This window comes from Cynoglossus semilaevis, chromosome 5 (genome assembly GCF_000523025.1).
Source record: "Cynoglossus semilaevis isolate Cse_v1.0 chromosome 5, Cse_v1.0, whole genome shotgun sequence".
Lineage (NCBI taxonomy): Eukaryota > Metazoa > Chordata > Actinopteri > Pleuronectiformes > Cynoglossidae > Cynoglossus > Cynoglossus semilaevis.
Genome location: NC_024311.1, coordinates 8,183,205 through 8,195,384, shown reverse-complemented (window position 1 = coordinate 8,195,384; position 12,180 = coordinate 8,183,205). Strand labels below are relative to the sequence as shown.

General features: G+C 40.1%; 1 protein-coding gene across 4 annotated transcripts in view; it reads left to right on the top strand.

The window, feature by feature from the left end:
* LOC103378929 (AP-2 complex subunit alpha-2) overlaps nt 1-12,055 on the top strand; it is a 13,828-nt gene extending 1,773 nt beyond the window's left edge. The window contains exons 1-23 of one of the 4 annotated variants that reach the window (XM_008310303.2): nt 1,203-1,327; nt 1,615-1,631; nt 1,719-1,750; nt 2,105-2,298; nt 2,442-2,571; nt 2,745-2,846; nt 2,933-3,041; nt 3,373-3,523; nt 3,669-3,837; nt 3,976-4,113; nt 4,191-4,373; nt 4,526-4,623; nt 4,723-4,954; nt 5,058-5,234; nt 5,596-5,685; nt 6,679-6,812; nt 7,088-7,170; nt 7,355-7,444; nt 7,701-7,824; nt 7,922-8,038; nt 10,061-10,130; nt 10,261-10,395; nt 10,647-12,055. In XM_008310303.2, coding sequence (XP_008308525.1) covers nt 1,730-1,750; nt 2,105-2,298; nt 2,442-2,571; nt 2,745-2,846; nt 2,933-3,041; nt 3,373-3,523; nt 3,669-3,837; nt 3,976-4,113; nt 4,191-4,373; nt 4,526-4,623; nt 4,723-4,954; nt 5,058-5,234; nt 5,596-5,685; nt 6,679-6,812; nt 7,088-7,170; nt 7,355-7,444; nt 7,701-7,824; nt 7,922-8,038; nt 10,061-10,130; nt 10,261-10,395; nt 10,647-10,724 — 2,625 coding nt within the window. In that variant the 5' untranslated portion in view covers nt 1,203-1,327; nt 1,615-1,631; nt 1,719-1,729 and the 3' untranslated portion in view covers nt 10,725-12,055. The other 3 variants (XM_008310301.3, XM_008310302.3, XM_025055504.1) reach the window with 3 other exon arrangements.
* Nucleotides 12,056-12,180: the final 125 nt, after the last annotated feature.

Here is a 12,180-nt window from a genome sequence, read left to right as displayed (position 1 = left end):
AAGTAGCATAGATATCATGCTAGGACATGTTAAAAAAGCAACAGCAGCAGTGTCAGCATCAACCGTGTAAAATGTAAAAACAGATTTCCTATTTTTCCATTTCCTTCAGCTGTTTTTTTTCCAAGCCTTTTCTGTTTGGCATTCATGTTAACCTCAACCGTTTTAAATCATTTTTTGACAGTAAACAACGTAATTTTTTTTTTTTATTTCTGCAATGAGCATATTTGAGTTTTTATGTGTTGAGATTTTTTATGTCCTGTAAAGAAAAACCTGTTTTCATTTGTGTGCAGGTAAAAGTAAAGAGGCAGAAATTAAAAGAATAAACAAGGAACTTGCCAACATCCGCTCCAAATTCAAAGGTAGGTAAACATGTTTAACTATCTGTGAAAAATGTAAAAGAAAAGCTTGATTTTGATGTTTTAGAGAAGTGTTAGAGTGAGACATCAACAAGTGTCAGTGATGTCCACAATTTCAGTCAAATCTTTCTGACCTATCCAGGAAGTGAAGACTGTAGTCCTTAAACTAATGGTCTGTCAATACAATTTTTTTCTTCCTGTCACTGTTTCCTACAGGAAACTGAAGTTTATAACATGCTGACTCTCCTTTGGGTAAAAGATAAAGTCAGTGGGTGCAGCGCACAGGAAACAGTTATCGTTTTTGTAAACGTGTAGTAAAAGGTTGATTCGATTATAGTTTACCGTCATACAACCCTAGGGGTGTAAGAAAATATCGATATATTGCGATACTTTGTTTCACAATACCATGTCGATATTCTACAGCACTGTATCAGTTTTTTTATTAACACAGCCCTACACAACACTGATTATTTTCTCTAAGAGCAAAGTAAAACAAACCTTTTTCCTGTTTGACATGGCTGCCGGAGGACATGTGGACAATGACATTGTCCCCTCACTGTGTCACTAACCTGTAACAGTCAGACAACACAGAGCAGTGTGTGTCAATAACATTGTAAAACACTGTGGAAATATAACCATGTCCTTGTTGTGAGACAGTGAACTTGGTGTGGGGTCTGGTTGTAAATGTGTGCAGTACAACTGTGTGACATTCACACTACAGGCCAGGCTCGGGGGTACTGTTTCAGAACAACGGCATTTAAAGAACCGGTGACGTGGTGTCAATGCAAGGCACTGACTGCATGTGTCTATTTATTACATTTTTAACAGGAGACAAGGCCCTAGATGGTTACAGTAAGAAAAAATACATCTGCAAGCTGCTCTTCATCTTCCTCCTGGGCCATGACATCGACTTTGGACACATGGAGGCTGTCAACCTGCTCAGCTCCAACAAGTACACAGAAAAGCAGATAGTGAGTGTGTCCTGTCATTACTGTGGAGATTAGCTGTCACAATTAGCCAATTAAACGTGATTAATTTTTTAATAAAGTTAAAAGGCTTTTCCTGTATTTTGCTAGAACAGAAAGACAAACGGCAGTAAATGAGCAGTCCAGTTCCAGCTTTTTGAACAATTCATTCTTGTGAAATACCTGTTTAAAAAATAAATATAATAAATAAATATTAATATATATAATAAATAAATGTAACTTCTAGACTGATGTGACCTTTATATGAATTTTTCCTTTTCATTTTTTGACAGATGGAACTAAGACTGTGGTGAGACGTGTATTCCAGAAAGTACAAAATCTAACCACTGTATAAATTAAAAAATATATATAAATAAATACATTTTATCTTTCACAGTTATCTCAAAAATGGAACTATACCATGATCAGGTTATTGTGGTTAATATTATTTATGTGTATCATATGTCTGTGTCAAACAAGTAATTTTGTTGGTGTCATTTTTTGTATAGAAGTGTAAAAAATATAATTATCACAGCAGCATGCTCCTATGAAATCAATGGAAACCATTAATTATTTTTCAATTAATATAATGACAAAAGAATGGAAATACTGAGGTTGTTGAATTGTGGGTCATCAAGTGCATGCAGTTTTACAGAATAATTCTGAGGAATCAGATCAATTATTTCATCCCAGAATTCCAAAAAATCAACAACACTGACAGACTGGACTGTCCATGAGCATCGTTGAAGTAAGAACATATATATATGTATGTTCTCGTTTCAGGGTTATCTCTTTATCTCAGTGTTGGTGAACTCAAACAGTGACCTGATCCGCCTCATCAACAACGGCATTAAGAATGACCTCTCCAGCCGCAACCCCACCTTCATGAACCTGGCTCTGCACTGCATTGCCAACGTAGGCAGCAGGGAAATGGCCGAGGCCTTCGCTTCTGAAGTCCCACGAATCCTGGTGGCAGGGTTTGTACATTCACACTAATGCATAGACATTTTCTAAGGCTTTAACCTTGAATCTTGATTCTGCACCACTTCACCAGATAAACCAGATTGAAGAAAAGTGTTGAGGTTTGAGATGAATACAGTTCTACTGCTTCTTCCCACAGAGACACTGTGGACAGCGTGAAGCAGAGTGCAGCACTGTGTCTGCTGAGACTCAACAGGACATCTCCTGACCTGGTCCCCATGGGTGAATGGACAGCACGAGTTGTGCATCTGCTCAATGATCAGCACCTGGTAAGAACTGGTTCAGACAGTGTATTCACTTAATCAAATGTTCATCCACATGGTCGATGCACAAAATAGAGTAAAGTCACAGAGTGGAAACAAAAGAAAATTTGACCGCTTGCTGTTTTTTATATAATAAACCAGTGTTTTTCCACTACATTGCTGGATTGGTCTGTTTCCAGGGTGTGGTCACTGCAGCCACCAGCCTCATCACCACTCTGGCTCTGAAGAGTCCTGATGACTTCAAAACTTCGGTCTCACTCGCCATCGCCCGTCTCAGCAGAGTGAGTGTTTGTCTGTGATGTAACACCATCTGCTCTGAAACAACCTTCTAAATAATTTCATTTTCTTTTTTTTTTTCCTGGTTCAGATTGTGACCTCTGCCTCCATCGATCTTCAGGACTACACGTACTATTTTGTTGCTGCCCCCTGGCTGTCTGTCAAGCTGCTGCGCCTATTGCAGTGCTACCCTCCCCCTGGTACGAAACAGAAAATCACCTGGAAAACCATGAAGCTCCTGTTTCTGTGGTTCATCCTTGTATTACATTTCATCCAATCAGAGTGAGACTTATATGTACAATGACTTAAATCTAAATCACCTACGACCAGAATGTTGACTTCTTGTACTCAGACAAACAGTCAAAGCTCAACATGTTCTGACTCTTCTTTTCAGACAAACAAAGCTCAACATGTTCTGACTCTTCTTCAGATTGTCTTTACTTTGACATGTCATAGCATTTAGACCACGTTTTTATAAAAACATGATACAGTGGCGCTCAAACATTCAAATGGAGGTCCATGTTTTTGCAGAGGACGCAGCGTTACGAAGTCGACTCACAGAGTGCCTGGAGACCATCCTCAACAAAGCCCAGGAGCCGCCCAAGTCCAAGAAGGTTCAGCACTCTAACGCAAAGAATGCCGTCCTGTTTGAAGCCATCGCCCTCATCATTCACCATGACAGGTTGATCACCACCATCACAACACCAACTCTCTACCATTCTTTTAGACTTCATTAGGAAAGATCACTGAAGTTCTTCTTGTGTTTTGTGCTGCCAACATGACTGAATTGAGGAGTTCAAAGCTCTGTCTTGTGCTCTCTTTCTCAGTGAGCCCACCCTGTTGGTACGGGCCTGCAACCAGTTAGGTCAGTTCCTGCAACACAGGGAGACCAACCTTCGCTACTTGGCCTTAGAGAGTATGTGCACGTTGGCCAGCTCAGAGTTTTCACATGAGGCAGTGAAGACACATATGGAAACTGTGATCAATGCCCTGAAGGTTAGTCTGTTGTCTGTGATGTAGGTAAAGAAAGTACTGATCCACGTGCTGTGCTATTGTAGCATCTGTGCTGAGAATTAGCCTTCAGTGCAACTTTATTTTCATAATTTATTTTTTTGTATTCTTTTTACCTGACAGACAGAGCGAGATGTTAGCGTACGTCAACGGGCCGTTGATCTGCTCTACGCAATGTGTGACCGCAGCAATGCTAAGCAGATTGTGGCAGAGATGCTAAGCTACCTGGAAACTGCTGACTACTCAATCAGAGAGGAAATAGTAGGTCATTATTTCATACACTTTCAGTCTTCTGTTGGTCACTTTCCAGCTCACCTCAACTCTTCTCTCTTCTCCAGGTGTTGAAGGTGGCCATCTTGGCAGAAAAATATGCTGTGGACTACACCTGGTATGTGGACACCATCCTGAACCTGATCCGCATAGCAGGTGACTACGTCAGTGAAGAGGTCTGGTATCGCGTCATTCAGATTGTCATAAATCGTGACGATGTCCAAGGCTACGCTGCCAAGACGGTCTTTGAGGTGAATAACCACGATGAAAGTTCAGTTAAGAATTAGGGGTTTACGCATTAATATGTTTGATAATAATTGGTTAAGTGACTAAATCCCACATCAGTCTTCACATCGTTTTACAACCACTTGCTAATTGAACTCCACTTTGCAAACTCTTGAAGGCGCTACAGGCCCCAGCCTGCCATGAGAACCTGGTGAAGGTCGGTGGTTACATACTGGGAGAGTTTGGAAACCTGATTGCTGGTGACTCACGCTCCAGGTGAGAAAAACAAAACATCTACGCTCTATAAGGGCAGTATACTGTACAACAAAAACAGTGTGTCAGCATTGATGTTTTCTTCTCTTCTTCCTTCTTCAGCCCTCTGGTCCAGTTCAACCTCCTTCACTCCAAGTTCCATCTCTGCTCCGTACCAACTCGGGCACTGCTGCTGTCCGCCTACATCAAATTCATCAATTTGTTTCCAGAAATTAAAGCCACCATCCAGGATGTCCTGCGCTCCGACAGTCAACTCCGCAACGCAGACGTGGAGCTTCAGCAGAGAGCTGTGGAGTACCTGAGGCTGAGCTGCATCGCCAGCACCGACATATTGGTTTGTGAATTAATTTTGTGGTTCAAGAGTCTATTGGTCTTTTCAGTGAAGCACAGATGAGGGCGATTGCAGATCCACACTTTTCACACTTGTTCCCTTTCAGGCCACTGTCTTAGAAGAGATGCCTCCTTTCCCTGAGAGGGAGTCGTCAATTCTGGCCAAGCTGAAAAGGAAGAAGGGCCGAGGAAACTTGCCTGACATCGATGAAGCCAGAAAGAATGTCAATGTGAACGGCAATGGCAACTCTGAGCCCAGTGACAAAATTGAGGCCACAAACAAGGTAACTCCCCCACGTTGTGATGACAGGGGACAACACGCCATACCCAACTTCCTAAAAAAAAAAAGAAAGTAATTTAAAAAAAAGTAATTAAATTGGCCTGTTTCCATGTTAACTTGATTCAACAGTCACTAAAGTTAATATTTAAACAGATGTTCTTCTCAATCCACGAGGACAATGCAGCAAAGTTGAACTTAAAAATAAAAAAAATATACAAAAAAAGAAAGTACAAATATTCTTATAAACACCTCTGGTCTTCTCACTATCATCTAATATTTTCCTGATCATCACTTCCTGTCTGTTTTTCCACTGTCCTTACACCACTTCTGTCCTCCTTGTTTTCCTTTCTTTTTCTATCCACCAGTCTTCTCCTCCACTAGTGGCCGACCTTCTCCCAACCAACAGGCCCCGCCCTGTCTCTTCTTCAACCTTCATGTTTTCTCCTGGCTCCACGGTATTTTATTGTACAGATCAAATAAACAGCAGGTGTCAGGAGGTGACTGACCTACAGCACCAATGTTCATGTCCTACAGTCCTGAGCCAAATGAATCTACCATTGTCACGTACTGTTTATCACAATCACAGAACAGTCTCTCATGTGTGTTTCTAGTAGCTACATTTGTGAGGACTGTTTGCAAATTTCCACTGAGTGAGAGGGTATTAAAAGTCAAGGATTAGAATCAGAATCAGGGTAGGGATTAGGATTAAGCATATTTTTGTAAAGATTAGGATAAAGAGCTAGAAAATGTGTTAAGTCTACAAAACACAAAAATGTCTTACAGGAGAATTTATGAGGTACGGACATATAATGTCAGTGATGGCTGCCTAAGGAAATAGAATTAGACCTAGGCTTACGATGTACATTAGTCCCTGGCACTATAGTCCCAAAAGATTTGAAGGACTCAGCTGCTGCTGGTCTGACAGGTCTGCGTCACTGAGGTGACTCTGAAAGAAGGCATTTTAAAGAAAGAGAAACACTTCAAAGAGTTCCTTTGGAGTGTTGTCTGACTCAATTATAGATAAGGTGGAGGAGGATCAAGGAGCTGCTCATGGTCAAACTATGTTGAAAGGAGCCATTCCAGATAGCACAACAATCTGGTCAGTATGTCCTGAAGTTGACCCAGAACATGCTGGAGTAATAACATCTGCTCGGGTGAAGACCCAGGGACCCCCCGAGGAGAGGTGGAAGTTGCTGTGGAAAATAACCTCAAGACAAGACAAAGACTTTGTCATGGAAGAAAGGCTAACCATTGTAGTGGCTAATTGTGCTGTGGGAGGACCACATATGTGGTATTTACTTTAACGCAGACTGAGTTGTCATGCTGTTGTGAGTGCAGGATAGCAGCCAAAGACATTTATGACAAGAAGTGAAAGTCTGTGCTATCCATGAGTTAATATCTTATAATAATTAAACCTTAAATATAATCCTCATCTTTTCCAACGACAGGTTTCCAGTCCTTCTTTCACTGACCTGCTGAATCTCAACTCAACCCCTTCAGCAGGCAACACTCTGCTGGTCGATGTCTTTTCTGACAATTCAACCTTTTCAGCCACAGAAGTGTCGGAGGAAAACTTTGCAAGGTGGGATCACAGCTGCCAGCATTCTTGAATTGATTAACAAAGACACCGAGATCATACATACAGCAATTGATTCCATGTGCATGAAATGGACCACTCCCAGGTCCATAAACAACAACAACAACAACATGGACATGCTGCTAAAAAAGTTCGAATTGGCTGGACTAAATTCTGATTTATTTACTTATGTAAGGGATTAATAATAATCTATCTGTTAAACAAGCCGTTAACACAGTCATTTTAAAAATATTAACTTGTGTCCTTCTTCTTTGTTCTAGGTTCATTTGTAAGAACAATGGCGTCATCTATGAGAATCAGCTTCTGCAGATTGGTCTAAAGTCTGAGTACAGACAGAACCTGGGTGAGTGGCTCCATCAGTGTCAGTATTTATTTGACAACATAAAAATGTGGTGTTGTGGCAATATTAAATTAACTGTCATTGCTGTCATTGTAAATGTTAGAAACAAGCAACAAAGAAAGATTTTATAAAACTACTGTTGGTGTTATAATATAATGATCTCAGTGGTCATTGTTTTTGACTCAAGGACGAATGTACGTATTCTATGGGAACAAGACGTCGACACAGTTCCTCAACTTCTCTACATCAGTGACAAGTACTGATATTCTGAGGACTCATATCCTTTTGGCTTTTTTTCCACCTAATGGCGTAAGAAAACATGTACAGCCCTACTATAAATCTATACTCAAGTCCCTCACAGAGCAGCTGGACACCAAATCAGGTGGACATGGTTACATTCACATGAAAAGATTTGGGTTTGGAATATCTACAACCCTATGGTTGTTTTCTACTCCTCTCTTACCATTTAGATTATCAAAACAATCAGATCCACAAAGAAAAAATTGCAAAGTTTCCTTGACATATTGGTTCACAGCTAAATATCCACGCCAAGACTGTAGACCCGGTCATTGAGGGCGGGGCTCAGGTACAACAGATCCTCAACATCGAATGTTTGTCAGGTTTCACAGACACGCCAGTGCTCAACGTCCAGTTCAGGTTGGCATTAGAGCTCACAGATACCTGGTTGAAACCACGTTGTTAAGAGCAAAGGCAGTTACTGTGTGTGTGTGTGTGTGCGTGTGTGCGTGCACAGATACGGTGGAATGATGCAAAACATCTCCCTGAAACTGCCAGTGATGCTGAACAAGTTTTTTCAGCCCACAGAGATGAGTTCACAGGACTTCTTTCAACGCTGGAAACAGCTGGGGGCGTAAGTGTTCATTTCATCCGTATTTCAGTGGAGGAAAATGGAATAAAAGTTGGAAAATGGGAGGAAGCGTCAGGTTATATTATAAAGATAATCAACTCAACAACAGTGTCACATTGGTAGAGTTATCGGTAGTGATTGGTAAAGCCAAGCCCAGATATCAGCATCAGTATAAATACTGAATCAGTAGTTCTCATTGTGGTTTGAAATATTTCTTATATTGTTACTTCCTAAGACTTCCCATGAACAAGGATCAACCTTAAGGCAGATGAGAACCTTAGAATTAGGCCAACCTCAAAGCGTCGCACAGCTTTACACCACAAACCCACATCCTGTTTTCAGTCTTACAGATCACTTGTTTATAAAGGGAAATCTGATGTAGTCGTCTAATCAGCATGGAGACAATTAATGCATCAGAGTCTATGCCAAACTGTGGAAAGTGCACCCAGTTTACTGTGCTATTCTAGTACCATCCACATGGAGGTGGATCTTATTACTAGTATATTTGATATAATACGCTTCCTGTTCTCTTAAAGTAGTTTATTTTATTTTCTCCTCACAACTTTGTGCCGACCATCAGAACCTCCATCCACCATGGTGATTAGAGGATCAGAATGACTGGTAAAAGTCATTTGATTTTACAAGTGTTTTTATTTTTGAAAACTTTTGTTTTTGTCAGTCGTTTCCAATGATCAATTTTGATGAGACGACGAGTCTAAAGGGCAGTAGTTAATGAAGTCGTTTCATTGGTTGGTGGATTTCTTCTTTATAGTGGTCTTTAATAGCAGTGAACATGTAGCGTTGCATTAATGTTTGAGAAAAGATTGAAAACTTCTTAATTTTTAACCTTCATTTAGAGTATCCTTTCCTCCAGTTGTCCTGTAAGACCTGGATGAAACGTTTCCACGCAGTCTTCTTCTTTTTTAGTGGATTGTTCTGCAGCTCATTTATGATGTTCTCTAGATTTGTCATCCTCTCCATCACTTCTTGTCTGGTTCTCTGGGCCTCGGCCAGCGCAGCAGAGAGTCTGGAGTTTTCGTCATCATTCTCCGGTTGTTTTTTCCTGTCTTTTTCTGCACGAATAGTATCCTCAAGTTCCTGGATGTGCTGTTTCAGTTTGGCAATTTTCACATCCTTCTCTTCACTCAGACTTGTCAAGTGTTTATTCAGCTCCTCCATCTCTTTAGTCACATCCTGGTTCTTTCTTTTCTCAGCGTTGAACTTCATCTGGTGCTCAATCAGGAGACGATTTAGTTCAAACTTTGACATTTGAATTAGAATCTGTTTTTGCATGTCGTCTGGGTTTGAACCTTGGTCCTCACTGAAGTCGGGGGAGGACATCCACATCTTCTCATCCACAACGGTTTCAGAGCAGTAGTCCATTTTGAACGGTGTGATCTAACAGAACTATCTAGTTTTACAAATCTCTCTTTTCGTTTATTTTTATTTTTTATAAGTAGCCTTGTTACTATCTCATATTTTTAAACATCAGAAATCACATCACTGGTAAGTCAGATATCTTAGAATTGGACTTTTCTATAAGTACGTTTGACATAATGCTCTTATTGTACATAGTTAGTGATATGACAAGGGTCAGATGGTCTTTGATCCATGAAAGGCAACTTTTTCAGATCAAAGACTCTTTTAGTGTTTTCACCTTGACATGAATACTATTGTTATCACTTTTTGTGTTTATAATGACTCCCCCACATGCATGGGGCAGATAGAACAAAAGCAAAATTACCTTAGCTGTAAATAGTAATCATAAAAAGTATTAACTTTTTTGTTTTGTGAGACACATTTAAAATCTAACGAAGTTAGAATATTTATTTGATGTTTTGAAATGTGTTGTTTATTTTGGGAAATTAGACATTGTTTTAATGTTTATCCCATTATTGATTACAGTGTACAGCTCAGTGTTGAGATGCCATAGGCACAGTAAACAGGTCAAGTGTGCAAATATATGTAAACATGAGAATTATTAAGTCAAATTCAATATTTCCATTTCTTCCTGTGTGCCCTCAGGCCTCAGCAAGAGGTTCAAAAAATCTTCAAGTCCAAACACCCAATGGATGCAGAAGTTACCAAGGCCAAGGTAGATGTAAAATCTCAACAACTCGTTGTGTCATGGTCTGACATCCTGACCTAGACAATCCTGAGGGTGGTGTAAAACCATGGGTTTGCTTTCTCTAATGAGTTTCTTTTGGTTTTTCTCTTGGTAAAAGATCATAGGCTTTGGTGTTGCACTGCTAGAAGGCGTTGATCCCAATCAGGAAAACTTTGTTGGAGCTGGAGTCATTCATACCAAGAGCATTCAGGTGGGCTGCCTCCTACGGCTGGAGCCCAATGTACAAGCACAGGTAAACCCCCACAGACACGCACTAAACTAATGATGATCTCTGATCTCTCTAATGTGCCACGGCCTAGTGGTTGGAAATCGCTCCTCTAAAAAGTAGGAATTTCTCCATAGAAACACTGCTTATACAAGTGTTGACTTAACTATTATAACTAGTATTATTAGGTGGAGGATCAGCAATTTGTCTCAGAATTGTTTCACTTACCCTCATAGTCTACATTGTTGTCATTGCCAAATGCCTGTTTTTCTGTACAGATGTACCGACTGACCCTCAGGACCAGCAAAGACTCCGTCTCCCAGAGACTGTGTGACCTTCTCTCTGAACAGTTTTAGTTTTTATTCTTCTTAGACTGGAACCTATGGACTGTACTTTGTACACTGTTTTTTTATCATTGTTCTGCTCATTTTTCCACATACAGCTTTACTAAACCCAGTGTGTCAGTTGATGTATGTGTGTGTGGAGGTGGTGAATACTGCAGTTGACCCTATTTATGTTATGCTTCTTACTATGTCTGAGAATGTTTAGGACTCGGAAAGTGTTTTCCAGCCATGTCCTGATGATGATGATGTCGAGAGGTGACGTGTGTCACTGCTCTGACTGTTTTTTTCTTTAGCCTTCATGTGGTCACAAAAGCTTTAATGTTTGGACTTGCGGTGATGAATATCATATTTAAAAATGTACCTGTGAGTAAATACAAGACACATAAAATACTCACCTAATGTGAGGCAGCACAGTGGCAGCTAACAGAACGGCTACAGCTGCCTGAAGACTAAAAGTCACATCTAAATGGTTTGTCCTTAGCTTCAGTTCAGTCAAACCCAGAAAGCTGCATTTCCACTACATTGCACCGATGACTTTGTCTCGAACAATTTTTACTGACTAAATGAATCATTTCAGTGTTCATTTACAGTCAAAACCCAAAGACTGTGAACAGAGTGCCACAATTTCACCAAATCATGTTGTTTAAGACCAAGCGGCATAAAAGCACTGCCAAAACGATTTTTTAAAAGAGCCTGCCCTCTTGTGGTAGAGCAAGCACATGTCTGTCCTGTAAAAAGACTGCAAGTAGGCAGATATTATTACTATTTAACGGTTGCATTTATTAAAGAATGTGCAACTCTGCAAAAACTATTTTCCCAAACAAAGAGGGACTTCCTTCCCAACCCCCTCCCTTTCATGTGGCCTGAAATAACAGGTGTGAATATTTCTGACCCATTCAGATAACTCAGGACATCATGGTGTCTTTTTCACATTTGTGCCTTTAAACACTGCAGTTCTTTGTCACAAGCTAAAACAAAATACTTTTATATTCAAAGACTGGTCATCGTTCTATATTTCAGCAGCATATGGTACACTTTCTGACTTTTATAAAAATGTATATTTTCAATCACAACACTTGTCTCTACTTTGTCTAAACGCTAACTTCAACCTCACTGCCATTACATCTTAAGCTGCTCTGTCTACTGATAGTCCATCTTAGTCGGATAAAAACTTTTAAATACGTTTAAGTGTGACATATTTTACAGTGGACGCATCTTGGCCTGAGACTTGTGCTGTGATAAAAGTGCCGACTTGTTCTCTTCTGAATGATCATCATTAAACATGTTTGTTTACTCTCATGTTGTTGAATATGAGGCTCAACAAATAAAAAAGGGATACATGAGGTTTGTAAGTGTGGTTGTGTTAAGTAGTGAACGCCTTGGTGAAATCAAAAGACTTGTCTAAGACCTTCAGAAGACCTGACCTGGACAAATAATCCAGCTGGAACAAGAACATCTAGATTTACAG